Source organism: Tachyglossus aculeatus, chromosome 5 (genome assembly GCF_015852505.1).
Source record: "Tachyglossus aculeatus isolate mTacAcu1 chromosome 5, mTacAcu1.pri, whole genome shotgun sequence".
NCBI classification, from domain to species: Eukaryota; Metazoa; Chordata; class Mammalia; order Monotremata; family Tachyglossidae; genus Tachyglossus; species Tachyglossus aculeatus.
In genome coordinates, this window is record NC_052070.1 from 31,818,006 (window position 1) to 31,844,678 (window position 26,673).

The 26,673-nt window shown below is 42.9% G+C and overlaps 1 protein-coding gene across 5 annotated transcripts in view; it reads right to left on the reverse strand.

The window, feature by feature from the left end:
* NETO1 (neuropilin and tolloid like 1) overlaps positions 1 to 26,673 on the reverse strand; it is a 160,231-nt gene that overhangs the window by 129,626 nt on the left and 3,932 nt on the right. For 4 of the 5 annotated variants that reach the window (XM_038746526.1, XM_038746525.1, XM_038746523.1 and 1 more), the window contains exon 4: positions 1,775 to 2,023. The exons of the other annotated variant lie outside the window; for it this stretch is intronic. In XM_038746526.1, the coding sequence (XP_038602454.1) occupies positions 1,775 to 2,023 (249 nt within the window). The remainder of the gene's footprint in view (positions 1 to 1,774; positions 2,024 to 26,673) is intronic. 5 annotated transcript variants of the gene reach the window in all.

Genomic DNA, 26,673 nt, shown 5'->3' on the forward strand with positions numbered 1-26,673 from the left:
GCCCACAGACATCTGGGTTGGATGAAGCAGAGTTGCCTTCCCTCTTACACCAGGAGCCCTTTCCCTCTTCTAGCTACGAGCTCCTCAGGTCCCTGGAGCTGTCCATGCACCCAAGGATTCCCAGGGCTCCCCAGGTCCCAGGGTCAATGAAAACACAGACTGATACACAATCAAACATAGTGACACATGCCTAGAGATAAGCACATCCCTCCCCACACTGGAAACCTTAACATGCTTCTACAAATGCACACACGGTTCCAGAAACATGTTTGAACATGTGCTTATCATGCACCGAGATCACGCACACATATACACTCTTACCAGCTCTCTCATGCATGCACACAGACATACAGACACACACACACACACAAAGCACACAAGTTCACACAGGCAAACATAAAGATGCAGGGAATGAGTCAGAGAGACACACAATCTAAGTACATACACACACACACACACACACACACACACACACACACACTCACACACCATATTCTCTCTTGGAGACCCACCTAAGGATATTCAGGCACATACACAAACACATAAGTATAGTAGCAGATAGAACACACCCAGGTGGTTCTACACAAAAAAGCCCAGTGGGAAAACTCATATGAGTAAAATAGATATACACAGAAAGAAATCCTCACAAAGGAATCCAGAGAGACTGAGGCAGAAGTAAAAAAGGAGTGTCAAAGTACCCCAGAAGACCAGGACATAAACGCAGAAATTCTGAGACATCCCCTATTGTTAAGGCACATACTTTCCTAGATAATCCAGTTCCCCTTTGATTATCTCCCGTTCTCCTTCATGATAAATAAGGCATTTGGCCATATGGTTTCCAAGGTCAATATTGGGTCACGAAAAACACATCTGGTCTGAGAAGCAGGAGATCATTACTGGAATAGAACCACAGATGCACTCACTCATGGACATTACGCTCTCCCTGAGAACAATCACCCAAAAGTCCAGTTGCCAAACTGGGTTATTTCTGTTCCAGAGGCTGTTATTAGCTGTGCCATAACCAGAGAGAGACAGTGGCCAGACACTGACAGATAGAGAAATGATTACAAGCCCTGCTCCTTGCATTTAGCTTGGGTGATTTGTGTTCTGTACATCAGAAACATTTCCAACTTTATCAAAACCTCAATCACTGCAGTGCAGTCCCCCTGCAGCCCCAAGACCAAAATAAAATATGGAGATTGGAAAGAAACATGCTTTATCATATTATATCAGCTCAGCATGTTGCCAGATGTGGGATGATCACTGTGGACTTTCATTTTACAATAGCCAATTAAAGAGCAAATGAACATAGCTGTAGAGGTATCCATAAGGTGTTAGTTGTTTTTCTGAAGGGAGATTAGTTTTCTCCTCAGTGGGACCTAAACAACTAAAAAATAATGTTATTTTCAGAAATGATTTACCCTATTTTAAAAGTCCTTCTCCATGGGTCATTTTCCTGGAATTATTTTATGTCTCGCAGTGAATACTCAATATCGTCTTTGTGATTCCAGGAATCTAGAGGGCTTTTGTATTACAAAATCTCACTCAAACTGCTTAGTTCAGAAAGGACTCAATCACTTGCACTATGGGTTTTAAAAATCCACTGTGGAGAAGCGATTTTTAATCTGTACATTTCTGAATTGAACAAAATGAGATACATAAAATTTTCTACACAATTAAAATATGCTTTTCTTGAAAAAAGACGAACTTCGGCATTCAAATGTCTCCTGAAGAAAAGAAACCGATTCATATCAGAAAAGGAATCTCTACTTACCAGGTGTGAAATTATAGCGAGCTGAAAATCCTGTAGATTCTAGCTCTCCATCAGCAAAAAATTTAATCCATAGGAATCTGCCACTGGATTTTATTACAGGTGGATTTTGCTGTCCACAGAAACGTCCAATAATTGGAGAAAAGCCAAAAGGTCCATCGCGCACTTCAATGTGATCAAACTTACACTCCCAAGAAGGCTCTATAGAGTATTTTTCATCAAAATGCAGTTCAATGCACTGTCTTGGGGCAGCTAAAGAAAAGGAGATAGTTTCAGTAAATCATCAGTATCCTGTCCTATTTACATTTTTTATTGTATTATGTACATCTCCCCCATAAATATAAGATTCCAACTGGATAACTGCATCCACTGAAAATGGCATGATCAATGATTTGCAAGACAAAATCAGTACCCCGATTCTAGTGGATTAAGTTCCTTAATGGGCTGATTTTATGATTGAGCTCATCAGACCACGCAGGATTCGTAATGGCTTCTGAGGTTCCTTGAAAGCATTGATGGCCTGAGGAAAAGAGCATGAGACCAAGAGTCAGAGGTTAGAGCCGAGTCCTCCACTTGTCGTGTGAACTTAGGCAGACCGTTTGACTTCTTTGTGCCTCAATTTCCTCATCTGTAAAATGGGAATAACACTGTGAGCTCCATGAGAAAGAGGGAGGAGGACAGGCTATACTCAAGTGAAGGCCCAGGTGCAGGGACTAGGTGCTAACTCCCTGGTACAAGCCCCACAGGACGTAGGTACAAATCTGTAATTTATTTATTTTTATTAATGTCTTTCTCCCCCTCTAGACTGTAAGCTCATTGTGGGTGGGGAAAGTGTCAATTTATTGCTATAGTGTCCTCTCCCAAGTTCTTAGTACAGTGCTTTGCATCAGTAAGCACTCAATAAATATGATTGAATGAATGAATGAAACTGTCCTGGCTTCTATTGCCAGATGTGGAGATTTGGCTACTGTATCAGGGTTGATCAGAATGGACTTTTCCTGTTTACTCATTAAGAAGCCAAGCTCCCACACATGGATCAGGACACACTGCCTGAAGCATCATCATCAAAAATGAAGTAGAGTGCTCTCTCTCCCTCTCTCAGTAGAATGGGTAGAAGTCTAGGAATGCTCATCTCTCAACCTGTCACCAAATCCTATTGCTTCTAACTTCACAACATCATTAAAATCCACCCCTTCTGCTCCTTATGAACTGCTACTACCCTGATCCAAACATTCTATCCCACCCTGACTACTGCATCTGTCTCATGGCTGACTTTGTTGTCTCCTGTCTCTCCCCACTCCAGTTTATAATTCACTCTGCTGCCCAGATTATTAAAAAAAAAATTTAGTCCACATCTCCCCACTCCTCAGTAACCTGCAGTGATTGCCCATCTGCCTCCGCATCAAACAGAAACTCCTTACCATCAGCTTTAAAGTATTCACTAAGCTTGCCCCCTCTTTTTTATGATATTTGTTTAGTGTTTAGTACGCACCAGGCCCTGTACTAAGTGCTGGGGTAGACACAAGGTTGGACCCAGTCCATGGCCCACGTGGGGCTCACAGTCTTAATTCCCATTCTACAGATGAGCTAACTGAGGCACAGAGAAGTTAATTCTCAGGGTCACACAGCAGAAAAGTGTCAGAGCTGGGATTAGAACCCAAGTCCTTCTGACTTCCGGGTCCGTAAGATGGAAGCCACTAAGCCACACTGCTTTTCTAACTTTACTCAATGATCTCCTACTACAGTCCAGTCCACACACTTCTCTTTAGCGCAAGCTTGCGCCCTGTGCCTAGATTTCACACAGTAAGCACTCAATAAATACCATTGATTGATTGATCTCTCCTGCCCACTGTTGGGAGAAGGAGATTCAGCTCCCAGACCAGACTCCCCCTCGCATAGCCCCAACTGGCTCTCTTTTGTTTTACCCCCTCTCCCCACACCACAGCATTTGTGTATATATGTGCATATCTATAATTCTATTTATTTATATTGATGTCTGTTTACTTGTTTTGACATCTATCTCCCCCCTTCTAGACTATAAGCCCAGTGTGGGCAGGGATTGTCTCTCTTTATTGCTGTATTGTACTTTCCAAGAGTTTAGTACAGTGCTCTGCATACAGTGAGCAATCAACAAATATGATTGAATGAATGAATTCCCCAGTGGGAAAGGGGAATAAGAGAGCTTTTATGGCAGGAAGAGGAACAGAAAGAGGAATATAATACCAATAATAATAATAATGATAATAATGATTTGTTAAGTGCTTATTATGTGCCAAGCATTGTTCTAAACTCTGGGGTAGTTACAAGGTCAAGAGGTTGTCCCAAGTGGGGCTCACAGTCTTAATCTCCATTTTACAGATGAAGTAACTGAGGCACAGAGAGGTTAAGTGACTTGCCCAAGGTCACATAGCACACAAGTGGTAGAGCTGGGATTAGAACCCACATCCTCTGACTCCCAAGTCCATGCTCTTGCCACTAGGCCGCACTGCTATAGCTCAAACTCACTCTACCACACCTTTGAACCTGGATTCACTCCTGGACCAAATCGTGAAGTCACACCACTGTTCCCCAATTAATCCAGGCAGCAAAGCAATATAAATTGTCAGCGTAAACAGTTCCTTTCAAGCATGAAAGGTCATGTCTTGCTAGATTGCAAGCTCCTGGAAGGCAGGAATCAGGTCTACCAATTTTATTGCCCTCGTCCAAGTCCTGGGCAGAGTGCTCCTCCATCCAGTAGGCACTTGGGAAACATTGGTTGATTGCAAGGCTGAATTATATACTTGGTTCTTTTCATATGAAGATAGCCATGTGTGGCATCCCAACTCTATTAAGTTAAGAAAAATTACCAATATGAGAATTAGACTTTGAGTTCAATGACAAATTGATCAGAAAAATCAAGCATGGAAGCAATCTGTTTAAAAATTATACCATTTTGCATGAAAACAACTGCATTTGTGAAAAGCGAGGAATTATTACTTGAGAAGCAAAGCGAAGTCCTTTTGGCCAATATTTATGAGATTAAAATAAGGTTTTCCAGGCTGTCCATTTTATTTACTTTACCAGTGTGAAGTGCCCTTAGAGGTGTTGCAATAGCAGTATTTCTGCAATTTCAATCTGAACGTGTTTCACCACTTTGTATTATGAGTATTGAAACTACTGCTCACTGCAGCACTGGCAGACTGTGACATTCAAAGAGCATTTTTGGCTTCCTGAAATCCAAAAGACTCTTTCCCCTGGGGCTCTCCGATTTGCAGGCTTTGCCCTGGTCCGGGCTCTATCCCAAAATGACTCTTTTCTTCTGCATTATGGACTGAGACTCCCCCTCTCCCAGGAGGAACAGAGCCTTTGCGCTCTGCAGAACTTAGATATCTAGCAGATTCCACCTTAGCATTTCCCCTAGGGAAACGCGGACAAAGAAGAGTAGCCAGGTATGACCAAGGAAAGGAACAGCAGGCTTGCTTATCTAATTAGGGTCTCTATCCCAATGGCAAAGCCCAGAATACTCATTCTTTCATTCATTCAGTCGTGTTTATTGAGCTCTTACATTGTGCAGAGCGCTGTATTAAGCTCCCGGGAGAGTATAACACAACAATAAGAAGATCCATCCCCTGTCCGCAATCTATAGGGAGGATTTCTTATAATAATAATAATAATAATAATAATAATAATAATGAGAATACTAATTGTGGTATTTGTTAAGCACTTACTATATGTGCTAAGCACTGTTCTAAGCACAGGGATAGATACAAGGTATTCAGGTTGGACACAGTCCCTGTTCCATATAATAATAATAATAATAATGATGGTATTTGTTAAGCGTTTACTATGTACCAAGCACTGTGGGGCTCATATTTTAATTTCCATTTTAGAGACAGGGGAACTGAGGCACAGAGATGTTAAATGACTTGCCCAAGGTCACAAGGCAGGGCCAGAATTAGAACCCCCATCTTCTGATTTCCAGGCCCATGCTCTTTCCACTAGGCCAGGCTGCTTCTGCATCACACACCAATATAAACCTCAGGCAGTAATGAGGATGATCATGGTATTTGTAAAGTACTTACTCTGTGCCAAGCACTGTACTAAGCACCAGGGTAGAGATGAGATAAACAAGTCGGACAAAGTCCCAGTCCCACAAGGGAGTCACTGTAGACGGCACTACCATCCTTCCCGTCTCACAAGCCCACAACCTTGGTGTCATCCTTGACTCCGCTCTCTAGTTCACCCCTCACATCCAATCCGTCACCAAAACCTGCCGGTCTCATCTCCGCAACATCGCCATGATCCGCCCTTTCCTCTCCATCCAAACCGCTACCCTGCTGGTTCAATCTCTCATCCTATCCTGACTGGATTACTGCATCAGCCTCCTCTCTGATCTCCCATCCTCCTGTCTCTCTTCACTTAAGTCTATACTTCATGCTGCTGCCCGGATCATCTTTGTGCAGAAACGCTCTGGGCATGTTACTCCCCTCCTCAAAGATCTCCAGTGGCTACCAGCCAACCTACGCATCAAGCAAAAACTCCTCACTCTTGGCTTCAAGGCTCTCCATCACCTCACCCCCTCCTACCTCACCTCCCTTCTCTCCCTCTATGTCCCAGCCCGCACCCTCCACTCCTCTGCTGCTAACCTCCTCACTGTGCCTCGTTCTCGCCTGTCCCGCTGTTGACCCCCGGCCCACGTCCTCCCCCTGGTCTGGAATGCCCTCCCTCTGCACATCTGCCAAGCTATCTCTCTTCCTCCCTTCAAAGCCCTACTGAGAGCTCACCTCCTCCAGGAGGCCTTCCCAGACTGAGCCCCCTTTTCCATCTCCCCCTCCCCATCCCCCCCACCCTACCTCCTTCCCCTCCCCACAGCACCTGTATATATGTCTGTACAGATTTATTACTCTATTTATTTTACTTGTACATATTTACTATTCTATTTATTTTGTTAATGATGTGCATCTAGCTTTACTTCTATTTATTCTGATGACTTGACAACTGTCCACATGCTTTGTTTTGTTGTCTGTTTCCCCCTTCTAGAATGTGAGCCCGTTGTTGGGTAGGGACCATCTCTATATGTTGCCAACTTGTACTTCCCAAGAGCTTAGTACAGTGCTCTGCACACAGTAAGCACTCAATAAATACGATTGAATGAATGAATCATAATCATCATCATCATCATCATCAATCGTATTTATTGAGCGCTTACTATGTGCAGAGCACTGTACTAAGCGCTTGGGAAGTACAAATTGGCAACATATAGAGACAGTCCCTACCCAACAGTGGGCTCACAGTCTAAAAGGGGGAGACAGAGAACTGTTAAGCAGAAGGGAGAACAGGTATTGAGTCCTTGTTTTACAGCTAAAGAAACTGAGGCCCAGCTAAGTTAAGAGACTCGCCCTAGCTCACACAGCAGGCATGCTGGTATTATCATCATTGATGGTAGTTATTGAGTGCTGACTATGTGCAGAGTACTGTAATTAGCTCCTGGGAGAGGACGATATAACAGAGTCAACAGACTCATTCCCTGACCACAGCGAGCTTTCAGTCTAGAGATTAGCACTAGGTTCTCTGATTCCCAAACTTGACATCTTTTCATCAGGCCATGCTTCTTCCAGTGCAGGGGAAGTGCTATCTGAATAGCTGGGTAGAAGGGAAGCTGAAGGGGATGCATGATGGGGGAGACATCCCACTCCCCACCTGGGACTGCAACAGCCAGTGGGAGACAAGGGTGGGTTTGGAAGAAGGGATGTACCCTGATAAGGCCATGGAGGAAGACAGAACATAGGGAAAGGGGGGTTTTATGGTATTTGTCAAGCACTTTCTATGTGTCGGACTCTCTACTAAGCTCGGGGATAGATACAAGCTAATAGGTTGGACACCGTCCAAGTCCCACATGGGGCTCACAGTCTTAATTCTCATTTTATAGGTGAGGTAACTGAGGCACAGAGAAGTGAAGTATCTTGCCCAAGTTCACACAGCAGACAAGTGACAGAGCTAGGATTAGAACTCAGGTCCTTCTGACTCCCAGACTCATGCTCTCTCCATTAAGTCCCACTGTTTTTCTTTATGTTCATCTATAGGGATCAAATTATGCCCATCTCCAGAGGGGTAGGCTCCCTGATAACCATGATGATGATAATAATAATAAATAATAATGATAATAAAATATTTGTACGTCTCCATGGGCTCCTCTTCTGCCTTCCACCCCTTAACTGTGGGTGTCCCTTAAGTTCAGTTCTAAGTTACCTTCTATTCTCCATCTACAGCCACTTCCTTGGAGACCTCATTTTCTCCCATGGCTTTAACTACCACTTTTATGAAGATGATTCCCAAATCTATATCTCCACCCTTGATCTCTCATCTTCTCAGCAGTCTCCCAATTGCTCCCACCTTCAGGACCTCTGTATTTGGATGTCCTGCTGACACCTCAAATTTAACATGTGCAAAACAGAGCACCTTACTTCCCACCCAAACTGTATCCTCCCCCTGACTTTTCTGTCACTGTAGACAGCACTATCATCCTTCCTGTCTAACAAGCCCATAACCTTGACGTTATCCTAGGCTCCTCTCTTTCATTCAACCCACATATTCTGACATGAATTCCTCAGTTCAACCTTCATAACATCCCTAAAATCTGCCCTTTCCTCTCTATCCACACTGCTATAGAGAAGCAGCGTGGCATAGTGGATAGAGCAAGGGCCTGAGAGTCAAAAGGTTCTAATCCTGGCTCTTGCACTTGTCTACTGTGTGACCTTGGGCAAGTCACTTTACTTTTCTGTGCCTCAGTAACCTCATCTGTAAAAAGGGGATTGAGACTGTGAGCCCCACGTGGGACAACATGATTATCTTGTATGTACCCCAGGGCTTAGACCAGTGGTTGGCACTTTTTTCTTACAATGGCATTTATTAAGCACTTACTATGTGCAAAGCACTGTTCTGAGCACTGGGGAGGTTACAAGGTGATCAGGTTGTCCCATGGGGGGCTCACAGTCTTAATCCCATTTTACAGATGAGGTAACTGAGGCCCAGAGAACTTAAGTGACTTGCCCAAAGTTACACAGCTGACAATTGGTGGAGCTGGGATTTGAACCCATGACCTGTGACTACAAAGCCCGGGCTTTTTCCACTGAGCCACACTGCTTCACTAAGTTAAGCACTTAGTAAGTGCTTAACAAATACCATAATTATTATTATTACATTCATTCATTCAATCGAATTTATTGAGTGTTCATTCAATTGAATTTATTGAGTGCTTACTGTCTCCCCCCTAGACTGAAAACTCGTTGTGGGCAGAGAATGTGTCTGTTATATTGTTATATTGTAATCTCCCAAGAGTTTAGTGCGTTAATTCAATCCTTTACTCTACCCCTTCCAGACTACTGCATCAGCCTTCTTGCTGACTTTCCTCCCTCCTGTCTCTCCCCACTCCACTCTGCTGCCCAGATCATTTTCATTTTCAGTCCACGTTTCTGCACTCTTCAAGAACCTTCAGTGGTTGCCCACCCATCTCCACATCAGACAAAAACTCTTTACCAAAGGCTTTAAAGCATTCAATCACCTTGCTCCCTCCTACCTCACCTCGCTACTCTCCTACTACAACCCAGCCTGGGCATTTCACTCTTCTAATGCCAACCTAATCACTGCACCTCAATCTCATTTATCTTAATGCTGACCTCCGGCCCACGTACTGCTTCTGGACTGGAACACACTCCCTCTTCTTGTCTGACAATTATTCTCCCCATCTTCAAAGCCTTATTAAAGGTACATCTCCAAGATGCCTTCCCTGACTAACCCTTTCTTTCCTCTTCTCCCATTTCCTTCTGTGTCATCTTGATTTACTCCCTTCATTCACAACCCTCAACCCCACAGCACTTATGCACCTTTCTGTCATTTATTAATATACATTAATATCCGTCTCCCCCTCTAGACTGAAAACTCGTAATGGGCAGAGAATGTGTCTGTTATATTGTTATATTGTAGTCTCCCAAGAGCTTAGTGCAGTGCTCTGCACACAGTAAGCACTCAATAATTACAATCAACTGACCAATTGCTATATGCCAAGAACTATGCTAAATACTGAGATACATAAAAGACAGTCAGATTGGACACAGTCCCTGTCCCAGACAGGGCTCACAATATAAGAGAGAAGAAGAATGGCTGGGTCCCAGAGAAATTCAGGGGCTTTCCCTAGGTCACACAGCAGGCAAGGGTGATTCCTGGATTAGAACCCAAATCCCCAGGCCCAAGCTCTTCCCACTAGGCCACGCTGTTCATCCCTAGATGAATTTTGAGCAAGTGCCCAGGAAGCAGTGTCAATTACTGACTTTACCCACACAAAATGTCCCTATCCTTCCTGTTACCCTCATAGTCCTAGCATTTGTCTGGTTCGATTCCGACCCAGCCCACTTCTTTTTGACTGCCATCCATGCCTCACTGCTGAGAGAAGAGAGGAAGGGAGCTCTGCTCTCTGAAACTCAGAAATAAAAGGTTGATTGTGCCAGGAACTCTGGCCCAAACTGCTTAATTTGACGACTCTATTGAGACAAACTCTGAGGCCAGCCACAGCTGCCTCCATCTTTAATCTCCCTCAAAGTCTGCTCTATGATTTTACATGGGGTGAATTTCAAAGCAAATATGATGAATTTTTCATTACTCCAGGCACCACTTAAACATTCCCTAGTTTTGACCAAGCAGTAAGAAACGCTCCTCAGTAAAATGCTGGGTGGATAGATCCACAATCCTCTCATTTGTTCCAGTGAGGAGCTCAGGACTGTAGAAAAGATTCATCCACAGAATCATTCACAAGGGACAAATTTTGGAGGTCCAAGGGGTAAGGCCTGGAAAATGCTGCATAGCAGGAGAAGTAGCGTAGTCTAGTGGAAAGAGTACAGTACTGGGAGTCAGGAGACCTGGGTTCTAATCCCAGCTTTATCACTTGCTCGCTGTGCCATTTTGGGCAAAGCACTTCACTTAACTTCTCTGTGCCTCAGTTTCCTCATCTGTAAAATGGGGAATAATACCAGTTCCCCCCCCACATGCCTCTGAATATGAACCTCATGAGGTTTTTTTTATATAATGGCATTTATTAAGCGCTTACTATGTGCAAAGCACTGTTCTAAGCACTGGGGAGGTTACAAGGTGATCAGGTTGTCCCACGTGGGGCTCACATCTTAGTCCCCAATTTACAGATGAGGAAACTGAGGCACAGGGAAGTTAAGTGACTTGCCCAAAGTCACACGGCTGACAATTGGCGGAGCCGGGATTTCAACCCATGAGCTCTGTCTCCAAAGCCCATACACTTTCCACTGAGCCAGGGGTACCGGGACTATGTTTGATTTGATTGTATTGTATCTACCCCACACTTAGTACAGTGCTTGGCACATTGTAAACACATAATGAAGCAGTGGGGCCTAGTGGATTGAGAATGGGACTGAGATTCAAAGGACTTGGGTTCTAATCATGGCTCCTCCGCTTGCCTGCTGTGTGACCTTGGTCAAGTTACTTCACTTCTCTGTGGCTCAGTTCCTTAATCTTTATAATAAGGGAATCAATCAATCAATCAATCATATTTATTGATCACTTACTGTGTGCAGAGCACTGTACTAAGCGCTTGGGAAGTACAAGTCGGCAACACATAGAGACAGTCCCTACCCAACAGCGGGCTCACAGTCTAGAAGGGGGAGACAGAGAACAAAACCAAACATACTAACAAAAGAAAATAAATAGGATAGATATGTACAGGTAAAATAAATAAATAAATAGAGTAATGAATATGTACAAACATATATACATATATACAGGTGCTGTGGCGAAGGGAAGGAGGTAAGATGGGGGGATGGAGAGGGGGACGAGGGGGAGAGGAAGGAGGGGGCTCAGCCTGGGAAGGCCTCCTGGAGGAGGTGAGCTCTCAGTAGGGCCTTGAAGGGAGGAAGAGAGCTAGCTTGGCAGATGGGCAGAGGGAGGGCATTCCAGGCCTGGGGGATGACGTGGGCCAGGGGTCGACAGCAGAACAGGCGAGAACGAGGCACGGTGAGGAGATTAGCGGGAGGGAATATGACTGTGAGCTTCATGTGGAACACTGTATGTGTCCAACATGATTAGCTTGTATATATTCCAACACTTAGTACAGTGCCTGGTTCATAATAAGCACTTAACAAATACCATCCACAACAACAACAACAATAATAATAATAATAATAATAATAATAATAATAAATGCAGTTCTGTTTCCGTTTCATAGTAACTGAGGCTGAGGGCTCTAAAGACCCTCTATGGATTCTATTTATGCAGAAGAATCTTAGTGATAAGTACACTCTTTCAGAGAGAAAACACCCCTCTTTGCTGTGAGCCCATCTTCTAGACTGCGAGCCCGTTGTCGGGTGGGGACCGTCTCCATATGTTGCCGATTTGTACTTCCCCAAATGCTTAGTACAGTGCTCTGCACACAGTAAGTGCTCAATAAGTATGATTGAATGAATGAATGAATGGTAATATTTTTCAACAGAAAATTGGAGTTCAGCTGTTCAGGAATCCTGTTGCCATTCATTTTCCTCAACCATCCCGCCCAGTGATGGTGTGACAAGCATCCCTTCAGTGGTTGTAGCCTGACTAGGCTTCAGGGCCTCTTTGTAAATGAGTCTGTCTCAACAACTGATAGCACTGTGCCAAGTATGACACTGAGTGGAACTGCTCTAGGAATCTAATGAGGTGTCTATGGTAAATCCGGTTCTCACAGCTATGTGCAAAGTTGGTCATTACATTTGCTCTAGAGACCATTGTTTTGAGCAGCTGAAATCAGAGGACCATTAACAGAGAAGACAGAAGAAATATTTTGAGATCCAGTGAAGAAAATTTCAGTGTGGCTTTGGTGGATGTCTGAGAGACAACAGCAGAAGACAGACTAGGCTAAAATACAGCAAATTGAAATGAGGTGACTTTTTTACACCAGAATCTTCAAAAATATTGCAGCACTATGAGGGAGAAAACAAAATGGTTCAGGCCCTGTGAATAGGCAATAGTGCCCAGGGCTTAGAAGTGCTTCACACATAGTAAGCGCTTAACAAATGCCATTATTATTATTATTATTACTCTTAATTGTTACCATGAGCATGGCGTAATGGATAGAGTACAAGCCTGGAAGTCAGAAGTTCATGGGTTCTAATCCTGGCTCCTCCATGTGTCTGCTGTGTGACTTTGGGCAAGTCTCTTCACTTCTCTGTGCCTCTGTTTCCTCATTTGTAAAATGGGGATTGAGACTGTCAGCCTCATGTGAAACAGGGACTGTGTCCAACCTGATTTGTTTGTAACCACCCCAGTGCTTAGTACAATGTGTAATAAGTGCTTAACAAATACCACAATTATTATCATACAATTATATAATAATAATAATAATAATAATAATAATAATCCAAGCACTAATCCTCACCCACCTTGATTTCTGTAGCAGCCCCCTTAACTGATCTCCTTGTTTCCTGTCTCTCCCCATTCCAGTCCAGTCAGTTTTATCCCCGGATCATTTTTCTACAAAAACATTTAGTCCAAGTTTCCCCATTCCTCAAGAACCTCCAGTGGGTGTCAATCCACCTCTGCGTCAAATAGAAACTCCTTACCCTCAGTTTTAAAGCACTCAATCGCCTTGCCTACTCTTACTTTACCTCTCTGATTTCCTGCCAAAACCCAGCCTGCACTCTTCGCTCCTCTAATGCCCACCTACTCGCCGTATCTCTCCCTCATCTATCTCACTGTCAACCTCTTGCCCTCATCCAGCCTCTGGCCTGGAATACCCTCCCACTTCATATCCAATAGGTGATCACTCTCCCCAACTTCAAAACCTTATTAAAAGCACATCTCTTCCAAGAGGACTTCCTTGACTAAAGCCTCATCTCGTCTTATCCCATTCCCTTTTGTGTTGCCCTTGCACTTGGATTTGCAGCCTTTATTCACTCCTCCCTTAGACTCAAAGCACTCAAAGCATGTAGAACAGTGTTTGGCACATAGTAAACGCTTAACAAATACCATCATTATTATTATTATTATGTGCATATCCATAATTTATTCATTTATATCAATGTTAGTCTCCCACTCTAGACTGTAAGTTCATTGGGGGCAGGGAATGTGTCTCATATTGCTATATTGTACAGTCCCTAAGAGCTCAGTACAGTGCCCTGTACACAGTAAGTGCTCAATAAATGTGACTGACCTACTGACTGACTGTACTATTGTACTCTCCCAAACTCTCAGTACAGTATTCAGCACACAGGTCGGTGCTCTATAAATATGACTGATTGATTGATTGAGTGATTGATTGACTGATAGAGTGGACCCTGGGCAGGCTTTACATGCAACTGATCTGAAAGAGTGTTGGTTACACATCAATCATATCATCCTTACTCGCCCACAAGTGATAAAAAAAACCTCACTTTGGTCATGTCATCTTCAAATCTGAAAGACAGCTCAGAGAATCTCTCTCTCTCTCTCTCTCTTTCTCTCTGTCTCCCTTTCTCCTGCTCATCCTCTGTCCTTCTTTATCCCACACTAAGATAGGCATAGATATATGGAACGGTATGGCCTTGACCTATCCCAGTGCTTAGAACAGTGTTTGGTACATAGGGCTTAGCAAGTACCATAATTATTATTAAATATAAATTGTTTTCAGGTTTTAATCACCTCCCAAGAATAAACTACATCTAAGTAATATTTCTGTTTACAGAATTACCTAATTAATTAATTAATTATGGTAGATGTGAGAAGATACAAGTTAATCAGCTCCCAAACATCTTCTTTTTCAGAGAATTGTGATGCTGAGATAGGTTTCTAAACACTTGTGCATCCTTTCATCTCATTATCTGACAGCAAGTACCACCTGGAAAATTTTACATTTGCTGAAAAACATTGATTTCTAGCTTCTGTGCTGCAGCAAGGCATCACAGTTATAGGGTTTTTCAATCTCAGGAGTCTGTATACCAGAGCAATTGGCAACTAAAGCTAAGCCAAAAAAAGTTTCAATTCAAAAGAGTCAGAAAATGAGAAACTGAATAAACGGCTAGTTATAGATGTGAGTTTTCACTATTGGATTAGATTATTCTTTGATGATCTAATCAGTCAATGATATTTAAGTGCTTACAGTGTGCAAACACTGTACTAAGCACTTGAGGGAGCATAATGCAGTAGAGTTGGTAGACACTTTCCCTGTCCAAAAGGAGCTCACAGTCTATATGGGGAGTCAAACATTAAAATAAAGTAAATTACAGAAAGGTACATAAACGCTGAGGGTGCTGTGACTAGGAAGTCCTTAAATCTTACAGCTTCAAATGTATAGGTGACTCACAAGGAGAAGGGAGTAAGGGAAAAGATGGCTTAACTGAGGGAGGCCTCTTGGAAGAGATGTAAATTTAGTAAGTCTTGGAAGGTGGTGAGAGTGGTAATCTGACATTATAAAGGGGGAGGGTAGAGGCCAGAGGGAGGATGTGGGGGAGGGGGAGGGGTGAGATAGATGAAGTCAAAGTATAGTAGCTTTCAGCTTGAAGAAAATGCTAGTGACAGTAGGAGGGTATCCTTGAGAATGACAGTCAAAGATAGTCTTTGACACACATGAACAGTTTGCCATGAAAATTCACTAATGCCCCTTTCCTGGTCTCTTGTCTTTAGGGCCCCTTGCTCAGACATCAGTGGTTGAGAAATGAAATCAATCAATCAATCAATCATATTTATTGAGCACTTACTGTGTGCAGAGTACTGTACTAAGCGCTTGGAAAGTACAAGTTGGCAACATATAGAGACAGTCCCTACCCAACAGTGGGCTCACAGTCTAAAAGGGGGAGACAGAGAACAAAACCAAACATACTAACAAAATAAAATAAATAGAATAGATATGTACAGGTAAAATAAATAAATAAATAGAGTAATAAATATGTACAAACATATATACATATATACAGGTGCTGTGGGGAGGGGAAGGAGGTAAGATGGGGGGATGGAGAGGGGGACGAGGGGGAGAGGAAGGAAGGGGCTCAGTCTGGGAAGGCCCCCTGGAGGAGGTGAGCTCTCAGTAGGGCCTTGAAGGGAGGAAGAGAGCTAGCTTGGCGGATGGGCAGAGGGAGGGTATTCCAGGCCCGGGGGATGACGTGGGCCAGGGGTCGATGGCGGGACAGGCGAGAACGAGGTATGGTGAGGAGAATAGTGGCAGAGGAGCAGAGGGTGCAGGGTGGGCTAGGTTCTACTGTGAGCAGGACAAAGACTTGAGTTTTCTTTACAGTAATGGTGAGGATTTGTGCTGAACCATCCCTACTCTCTCACCCAGTCAATCAATCAATCATATTTATTGAGTGCTTAATGTGTACAGAGCATTGTACGAAGTGCTTGGGACAGTGCAATATAACAGATTTGGTAGACACGTTCCCTTCCCACCAGGAGTTTACAGTATATAGGGGGAGACAAACATGAAAATAAATTAAGGAACTGTACATAAGTGCTGTATATGCACATAAATGAATAAGTCCTTTACTACATTATCAATCATTCTATCAACCAATGCTATTTATTAAGGTCTTACTGTGTGCAGAGCACTGCACTAAGCATTGAGAGAGTACAACAGAGTTAGTAGACACCATCCCTGTCTTCCTGCCCAACGCTACATATCATGAGAAATTTTGTAGGTACAATGGATATCGTTGGTGGCCCTGGAACAGAGTGTGCCTAGCAATTCAACAGCAGTAGATGGTACTGTGCCTTCCTTTCTTTTAGTAAGCAATCTCAGAGTACGGTATTCAGAGCCACTTCATGGATGTCATGGGAGATCTTTCCTGATTTCTTGAATGAATCAGGGAAAAAGCCAAAACAAGAAATCCAAATTTAAATGAAGAACAAAGGCAGCAACAGAAAAGTAAACGGGGGTCCTTCTCACAAGACAGAGTGGAGTCCAAAAATGGCAGGATCATCAGAACTGGACACGTGCAGACAGGGGTAGCTATTAGAAGGGGAAGCACTGTTTCATCACAATCACTTTTAACAATGTAAGGGGGAGGAAGAACTGACATTTAATCCCTATTTTAAACATGAGGAAACTGAGGTTTAGAGAAGTAAAGGGACTTGTCCAAGTTCGGGGCAAATTTGAAAGTCCTCATGGCAGCAATTGGGTGCTTGTTGACAGAACTGTACCACTGGGGAGGCAGCATGGCTCATTGGAAAGAGCACAGGTTTTGGAGTCAGAAGTCATGGGTTCAAATCCCAGCTCCGCCAACTGTCAGCTGTGTGACTTTGGGCAAGTCACTTCACTTCTCTGTGCCTCAGTTACCTCATCTGTAAAATGGGGATTAAAACTGTGAGCCCTCTGTGGGATGACCTGATCACCTTGTAACCTCCCCAGAGCTTAGAATAGTGATTGGCACATAGTAAGCGCTTAAAAAATACCATCATTATTATTGTAATTATTACTATTTTATATGTTTGTTTTTTTATGGTATTTGTTAAGATCTTGCAATGTGCCAGGCACTGTACTAAGCACTGGAGTAGGTGCAAGCTAATCAGTTCGGACTCAGTCCAGCTCCTACACAGGGCTCACAGTCTTAATCCCAATTTTACAGATGAGGCAACTGAGGCCTAGAGTAGTGAAGTGACCTGCCTAAGGTCACACAGCAGACAAGTGGTAGAGCAGGGATTAGAACCCAGGTCCTTCTGACTCACAGGTCTTTGCCCTATTCGCTAGACAATGCTGCTTCTCATAAACTTTCAAGCATCTTTTACAGGTAAGCCTAAGAGACTGAAGGGAAGTCAAAACAAGAAGTAGGAAAAAGCACCCTAGGAGCTCCCTATATTCCTGAATCTTAGTGCAGGGCTATCACAGATGTAGAGCTCAAACTTTTGCTCCAATCCTGAACTTGGCTGTCTCCTGGGGAAAGATTTTCACTGTGTGCAAGGAGTAGCTCTTTAGAACTTGACTAAAACAACAACCCCACATTTCCCTTCCAGCGAAATGCATCAATAGGGATTTCGGGGATCAGGTCAGGGTGTGTGTATGTAATTCAGATTTTTCTGGGATTTTTATGCCTCCTGTTTTTGCTTTCTGCATTATGGAATTAAACCCCATTGTGTGCTACTATTCTGATTATACAGAAACGTGCCTAAAAATTCAAAATGCACCCAATTTCCCACTTTTGATTATGAGTGAAAAACACTGAAGCAGGTTCAGGAACAAAAATGGCTTTTATGTTATTCAATTTGGTTGCACTTGTGGTCTAAACTGAGAAGCATACGGATAACACCTCATTGTAGCGTATATGACAATCGTTGCATAAGCCCAGTGTTTACAGAGCTCCATAATTTATGCAATTACAGCAACTATACTATGCATCAAATCGTAATTAGGTATATCCATTAATGCAGAGGGAAAGTATAGTGACTTCTAAAGAAAGTACTGGGTTATTCATTCTAAAGTATATCCATTAATGCAGAGGGAAAGTATAAGTGACTTCTAAAGAAAGTACAGGGTTATTCATTCTAAATGCTTTCAATGACTGCATCCAAAGCGATAATTTCCTAATGAAACACCTGGGGAAACATTCAGTGAATCATTCCCAATATTCTGAGGTTGACCTCTCAGTCAGCTCACATTTATTGTAATTTGACTTTGGTCCCACGAACAACTAAAACATAACAAACCAGTTCAAGGCATCTTGGAAGGAACAAAATTCTGAAAATGAGGTTTAATACTCATATATTCCAGATATATTATTTGACCACAGCAGTATCTAGTAAAACATGGCTTAAATATCCCCTACTCTTAATAATAATAATTATTATTGTTTTATTCATTAATACTTGAGACTTACTATGTCCCAAGCACTATTCAAAGCACTGGAGTAGGTAGAAGGTAATCAGGTTGGACCCAGTCTCCGTCTCATATGGGGCTCACAGTCTTGATCCCCATTTTACAGATGAGGAAACTGAGGATTCAAGTTAAATAATAATAATATTAATTATGGTATTTGTTAAACACCAGGCACTACACTAAGCACTGGGGTGGATTCAAGTAAATCGGGCTAGACAAAATCCCTGTCCCACATGGGGCTCCCAATCTCAATCCCCATTTTACAGGTGAGGGAACTGAGGCACAGAGAATTGAAGTGACTTGCCCAAGGTCACACAGCAGACACATAGTAGAACTAAGATTAAAACCCAGTCTTCTAGACTGTGAGCCTGTTGTTGGGTAGGGACCGTCTCTTTAGGGGAAGCAGCATGGCTCAGTAGAAAGAGTGCAGGCTTGGGAGTCAGAAGTCATGGGTTTGAATCCTGGCTCCATCACCTGTCAGCTGTGTGACCTTGTGCAAGCCACTTAACTTCTCTGTGCCTCAGTTAGCTCATCTGTAAAATGGGGATTAAGACTGTGAGCCCCAAGTGGGACAACCTGATCACCTTGTATCCCCCCACAGGGCTTAGAACAGTGTCTTGCACACAGTAAGCGCTTAACAAATACCACCATTATTATTATTATTATTATATGTTGCCAATTTGTATTTCCCAAGCGCTTAGTACACTGCACTGCACACAGTAAGCACTCAATAAATATGATTGAATGAATGAATGAAAATCCATGACCTCCTGACTCCCAGGACCATGCTTTGTCCACTATGGTATGCTGCTTAAGTGATTTGTCCAAGGTCACACAGCAGACATGTGGTAGACTCAGGATTAGAACCCACGTCCTCTGACTCCAGAGCCCATGCCGTTTCCACTAGGCCATGGTTCTTCATTAATGCTATTGTTTAAAAATGGTTTAGAAATATGTAAATGAAATGGTAGACAGGTGGCCCTGCAGCATATCACTTCTTTGTCACCTTTTATACCATGGAACATTCGCTCATTGAAACACTTTCAATTTTTTTTATGACATCCTACAGTCCTGGTTCTCCTCCTACCACTCTGACTGGTCCATTGTGGTATTTGTTAAGCACTTACTATGTGCTAAATATTATTCCAAGTCCTGAGATAGATACAAGATTATCATGTCAGACAGTCTTTGTCTCACCTGAGGCTCCAAATCTAAGGGGGAAGGAAAATAGGAAATAAACATTCAACTGTTAACTGAGGGTATCCCACGGGGTGGTGTTCTAAGCCTTCAATCAGTCAGTCAATCAATCAAATTTATTGAGCACTTACTATGTGCAAAGCACTGTTCAAAGAACTTGGTATGCTTCTCACTTTACATGCCCTCTCCTGGGGAGGTAAACTACTTATGTAAGATGCCACCTCCATGATCGATCAATCAATCAATGGTATTTACTGAGTGCTTACTATGTGCAGAGCATTGTACCTCTAATGTAGACCCTCCCCTCTAATTATTCACTCTTTTCTCCATTGCACTAGTTACACTTTTCATTCCTCTCAAGTTAACCTACATAGTGTGTCTCGCTCTCCTCTCTCTCCAATCCAATCCTTTGCTCACATCCTTCTACTTTCCTGGAGCTCCCTCCTCTTTCCTGTCTACCGGATCACATCTTCAAAAACCCTTCTGAAATCACATCTTCTCCAGAAGGCCTTCCCTGTTTAATTCTCTTCCGCTCTTCTCCATCTTCAACAACTATAACCACAACCTCAGGACATTAGCAGTGTAGTCACAGACACCAAAAGCACTTCTATATGCATCATCTTCTGTGCCCTATTACTTAGGAATCCCTCGACTACAGCGTGGCTTAGTAGCAATGTGGCTTAGGGGAAAGACCACAGGCTTGGGAGTCAGAGGTCATGGGTTCTAATTCCAGCTCTGCTATTTGTCAGCTGTGTGAATTTGGGCAAGTCATTTAACTTCTCTGTGCCTCAGTTACCTCATCTGTAAAATGGGGATTAAGACTGTCAGGCCCACATGGGACAACGTGATTACCTTGCATCTACCCCAGCACTCAGAACAGAGCTTAGCACATAGTAAGCACTTAACAAATACCATCATTACTATTATTATATTCACTTTTTTTCTTCCTCCGATATGTAAATTATTTCAGTGTCTGTTTGTCCTGCTAGATTGGCACTCAATCAGCTCTCCCCCACATCCACCTTCGATCAATCAATCAGTTGTATTTATTGAACACTTACAATGTGTAGTGCACTATACTAAGCACTCGGGAGTGTAAAACAGAATTAGCCAAATTATTCCCTGTCCATAAAGAGCTTACAGTCTAGAAGATCTTAACTTTACTAATCTCCTACTACAACTCAGCCTGAACACTTCATTCTTCTAACACCAACCTACATATTGTTCCTCAAATTCAAGACAATTACTCTCCCCTTCTTCAAAGCTTTATTAAAGGCACATCTCTTCCATGAGGCCTTTCCAGACTTAGCCCCACTTTTCTTCATCTCCCACATCCTTCACATCACCCTGACTTGCTCCCCTTACCCTCCCAAGTCCTGGCCCAGCCCCATAGCACTTAAGTACATATCTGTAATTTTATTTATTTGTGTAAATATCTGTCTCCCCACTTTTAGACTGTGAGCTCATTGTGGGCAGGAACTGTCACTGTTTATTCTTGTCCTGTACTTTCCCAAGTGCTTAGTACAGTGCTCTGCACACAGTATTATTATTATTATCATTATTAGTAAATATTTTTTTTCCATTTCTGACATTACCCAATTACAATCCCACATTTCTTCTTACCTCCAGAATATCCCACTTGGATATCCCTCCTGAGTTTAAAATGCAATTTGTCTAAATCTGGATTTCTCATCTTCTCTCTTAAACCCATTCCTCACCCTAAATTTCCCATCTCTATCAATAACACCAACATCTTCCCTAGATTCCTCACTGATTTGCAGGTTTCATATTCATTAAACTGCTAAATCTACCAGTTTTTCTTCCACCATCTTTCCCAGATCCATCTTTTTCTCTCCACTCAGTTACCGAACTTGGCCATGCACTTATCATGTCCAGATCAGACTCTTCACTGGCTTCCCTGCTTCCATCTGCTTCTCACTACTACACCCTGCGGCACAGATTATTGCAGAAGCATCATATGACACACATCTTCAAAAGCCTCCAAGAACTACCCATCTCCCTCCTCATCCAGCTGAAATAATTTACCAATCACTTCAATCCATCAATCAGTCAATCGAGGCCCTCCTCCAGGTTTTTTTTCAATTTACACTTCAACTTGTGTCACTTTACTTCCCCTACTCTTCATACTTCTTAAGTGCACTTTTAAAATGAACCCTCTCTTCAACACTCCCACCTCAGACACCTTTCTCATGGCCATTCTGTCCTGAAATTCTCTTCCCCACAAAATGTGTCAGACCACAGTTATCTCCATCTTCAAAGTCTTCCTAAAATCCCACCTCCTATTGTACTTTCCCAAAGACTTAGTACAGTGCTTCACATACTCAAGAAATACCATAGAATGTGATGACTAGAATTCTATAGGGATTTATAAAGTAGTGATTATGATTTTTATGGTATTTTTGTCGAAACCTAAAAGCAAAAAGAGGACTTCATCTTTGGGAGGAAACAGGCTTTTTTCTCAACATATGGAATAACAAGCTTGAGGACTAATAATAAGTAGGATGACCCAAGAGAAGCAGTGTGGTCGAGTGGGTAGCACATGGGACTGGGAATCAGGAGAAATGGGTTCTAATCTAAGCCCTGCCTCTTATCAGCTGCACGATCTTGGGCAAGTCACTTGCCCACTCTACCTCAGTTTCCTCACCTAGCCCCTTAAACTGTGTGTCCTGTGTGGAACAGGGACTATGTCTGATCTAATTATGATATACCTACCACAGGGCTTAGCACAGAGTTCGGTAAATAATATTTAACAAATCCCACAGTCAGTAGTATTTTGATGATGAAAATATACCTGAACATTTTTAATGGTATTTGTTAAGCCCTCACTATGTGCCAGGCACTGTTCTAAATACTGGGGTAGATACAAAGTAATCAAGTTAGATAAAGTCCATGTCCCACATGGGGCTCGCGGTCTTAAACCCCATCCTTCAAATGAGGTAACTGAGACACAGGGAACTGAAGTGAGTTGCCCAAGGTTACAGAGCAGACATGTAGTGGCGCCGGGATTAAAACCTAGGTCCTTCTGACCCACAGGCCTGTGCTCTGTCCATTAGGCCACACTGCTTCTCAAGCTTTCCAAGATTTTAAAGACACCACCCTGATCACCACATTCAAAAACAATGATGGCAATGCCAAATGTCGGAACGATCAAGAGTAGTACACTGCTTTTAATAAAGAGGATTCTTTATTAAATGACAACTGAAGCACGTAGACAACCATGAGCTAGTACCAAGATTACAATATGACTTCAAACCAAGTCCAGGCATGTCAGACATGATTTTGCAGCAAGAGGTAAAGAAGGGCAGAGGGAAAAACACTGAGATATTTCTCAGCAAATTTGACTGCCCAGAAGAGTTCTCCAAGCTCTCCAGTCTACTCCCTGATGTTGAGTGCAGACATATTGTGACAACTACTGCATCAGTCTCCTCACCGAACTCCCTGCCACCAGTCTCTTCCCTTTCCAGTTCATACTTTCCTCTGTAGCATTAACTTTTTTTTCTGAAACATCATTCTGCACATGTCTTCCCATTCCTCAAAAGCCTCCAGTGGTTACTCATTCCTTTCTGCCTTAAGTAAACACTCTGAACCATTGATGTCAAGGCACCTGATCAGCTCTCAGTATTTTATTTATCCAATTTTGTTCAACTACATCCCAGCTTGCACTCTTCAATCCTCTCAAGATGACTTCCGGGGCCTCTCATCTCTCTCATCTCTGATCTCTTTTTCATTCCTTTCTGCCTATCTGGAACCCCCCTTCAGATTCAACAGAATATAGATCTCTACATCTCCAAAGCTCTTGGAGACATTATTTCTTCTCCAGGAATCCATCCCTGATTAATTTCTACTGCTTACCAGTTGTGTACTTATAACCTCCCATAGCACACTCCATTATATATACTAATTCATGCACATCAATCGATTGACCAATTATCTTTATTGAGTGCTTACCATGTGCAGACCACTAATCTAAGAACTTGGGAGAGTACATTATAACAGGGTTGGTAGATATGTTCCCTGTTCACAGTGATCTCATGGTCTAGAAGGGGTGACAGGCATAAATGTAAATTAATAAATTTAGGATATGTACATAAGTGCTATGAGGCTGAGTAAGGAGTAAATGAAGGGCTCAAATTCTAAGTGCAAGGGTGATGAAGAGGGGAATGGGAAAAGAGGAAAGGCAGACTTAGAGAAGACCTCTTGGATGAGATGTGTTTTTAATAAGGCTTTGGAGGTGGGAAAAGTGAGAGTCTTTCAGATACACCGTAGGAAGGCATTCCAGGCCAGAGGCAGGATGTGGGTGAGGGGTCGGCAGGGAGATAGATGAGAGTGTTTGGATTAACATGGTAGCAATTTGGTAGGAAAAGAAAGCACAGATTTTAGTGATACTGTGAAGGTCGCACTGACAGGAACTGGTCACAGATTAAATATGTGGGTTGAATGAGAGACAAGAGTCAAGGGTAATATCAAGACAGGGAGGACAATGGTGTTGTCTACAGTGTTGGGAAAGTGAAGAAGAGGACGGGGTTTAGGTAGGATTATGAGGTATTCTATTTTGGACCTGTGAAGTTTGAGTTGTTAGCAGGACATCCAAGTAGAGAGGTCCTGAAGGCAGGAGGAAATATGAGACTGCAGAGAAGAGAGAGAACAGGGCTGAAGATGTAGATTTGGGAATCATGACCATAGAGATGGTAGTTGGAGCCATATGAGTGAATGAGTTCTCCGAGGAAGTTAGTGTAGATGGAGAACAGAAGGGGATTTAGGACTGAGCCTTGGGGGATCCCCACTGTCAGAATGTAGAAGATGGAGGAGCCCATGAAAGAGACTGAGAAGCACCTACCAGAGAGATAGGAGGAGAACCAAGAGAGGACAGTGACACCAAGTTTGGATATTGTTTCCAGGAGACGAGGTTGGTCAACAGTGTTGAAGGCAGCTGGGAGATCGAGGAGGATTAGGATGAAGTAGAGTCTGATGGATTTGGGAAGGAGATTATTTTTGACCACTGAGAGGGCAGTTTCTGTGGAGTGACGGGAGGGGAGGCCAGATTAAAGGGGGTCAAGGAGATAATGGGAGGAGCTGAAGTGAAGAACATGGGTGTTGGCAACCTACTGAAGGAGTGTGGAGAGGAATGGTGGGAGAGAAAAAGGGTGATAACTGTAAGGAGTCATAGGATCAAGTGAGGATTTTGGGTTTGGGGCAGGGGGCTCAACATCTGAGATCTCCTTTTAAGATACTGCTGTGAAAGATGGGAGAGTTGAAAAAAGGCAGGAGGAGAGGGACTGGAGAGGAGCAGGGGAGATTTTAAGGAGATCATACCTGATGGTTTCAATTTTCTCAATAGTGTGTGCAGCCAGGTCATTAAGGGCAAGAGTTGGGGTAGGTGGGGGATGGGGGCGTTTGAGGAGGGAGTTGCAGGGATGGGGGGTGTGAGAGAGAAGTTAGGTGAGGGGGATATGGCTGGATAAGAAGCAGCACGGCCTAATGGATAGAGAAGGGACCTAGGTGTCAGTAGAACCTGGGATCTAATCCCAGCTCTGCCACTTGTCTGCTCTGCGACCACGTGCAAGTATCTTCACTTCTCTATTCCTCAGTCCTCTCATCTGTAAAATTAAGACTGTGAGCACTATGTGGGACAAGGACTCGGTCCAAATTGATTGTCTTGGAGCTACCCCAGCAACTGGAACAGTGTCTGGCACACAGTAAGTGCATAACAAATATCACAATTAATAGAGGGATTTCAGAATTGGTGAGAGTAGAGATTGTGATTAGAGATGATGAGATCAAGTGTGTGTTCAAGGGGGTGAGGTGGAGTGGAGCATATTCCCTTTTCCTTCTTCTTCCTCCTATTTGAAAATTATTTTAATGTCTGTCTCTTCCAATCCACTGTAAGCTCCTTAAGGCAGGGAGCATGTCTTCTAACTTTATTATACTCTCCCAGGTGTTTGGCACTGGGCTCTGCACACAGTGGACAATCAATAAATTCTACTGAATGATTGATTGAAAGTGCCAGTCAGACTCTTTCACCGTCTCCAAGGGAGTAGACCAGGGTTGTGAGATAGATAGTGTTCCATCCACCTGATGCTGCCAGCTTTGAAGATGCAATGAGAGATCTGCAAACTGGAGGAATTCTTCCAGATCAACAGCTCAGCAATTACCCCAATTTTTTAAGACAATTATCCAGTAACATCATCAGCAAACTATTATACTGGATAATTGTCTTAAAAAATTGGGGTAATCATTGAGCTGTTGAGCACCTGCATAAGAATATGAATTGTTCTGCCATTTCAGCCCAGTGATATGGATCAACAATAAATCCACATTTATGTCCTCAGTAAACTCTACAAACGACCAATTTCATCCACAACCCAGGAATAAATTCAATAACTGAATTCTCCTACCTAGCCAGTACTGAATTAATCAATCAGTGATATTTACTGCCAACAATGTATACTCCACAATATATGAAGAGATAACATTTGAAAAGTTAATCACTGAAATCAACCAATTTGGCAGATACTGTGTGGTACTGGTGGGCTATCAAGTTTCATACCAAAATTAAGCCATCTTCAAAGTTGAGAAGATGTTCAAATCTCCTAAATAGTTGTGACCTTCGGACCTACCACAGAAGGCAGATCCAGGTCAATAGGAAACTCTTCCACTTCACCTAAGAGCCTTACCTCACATCAAATGCAAGACAAGGTCATCAGTGATGCAGTCCTGGTTGCAATCGGCTCAGCCGCTTTTAGGCGACTGCTACAGCACCACTATAACCCTGGGCAAGCCATGTCACAGAAATATATATTGCCATGTGGTGAACTGAATGAGACCACACATAAGTAGAATAAACATTTCAAGCCACAGTGAAACAGTTTCAAGCAAG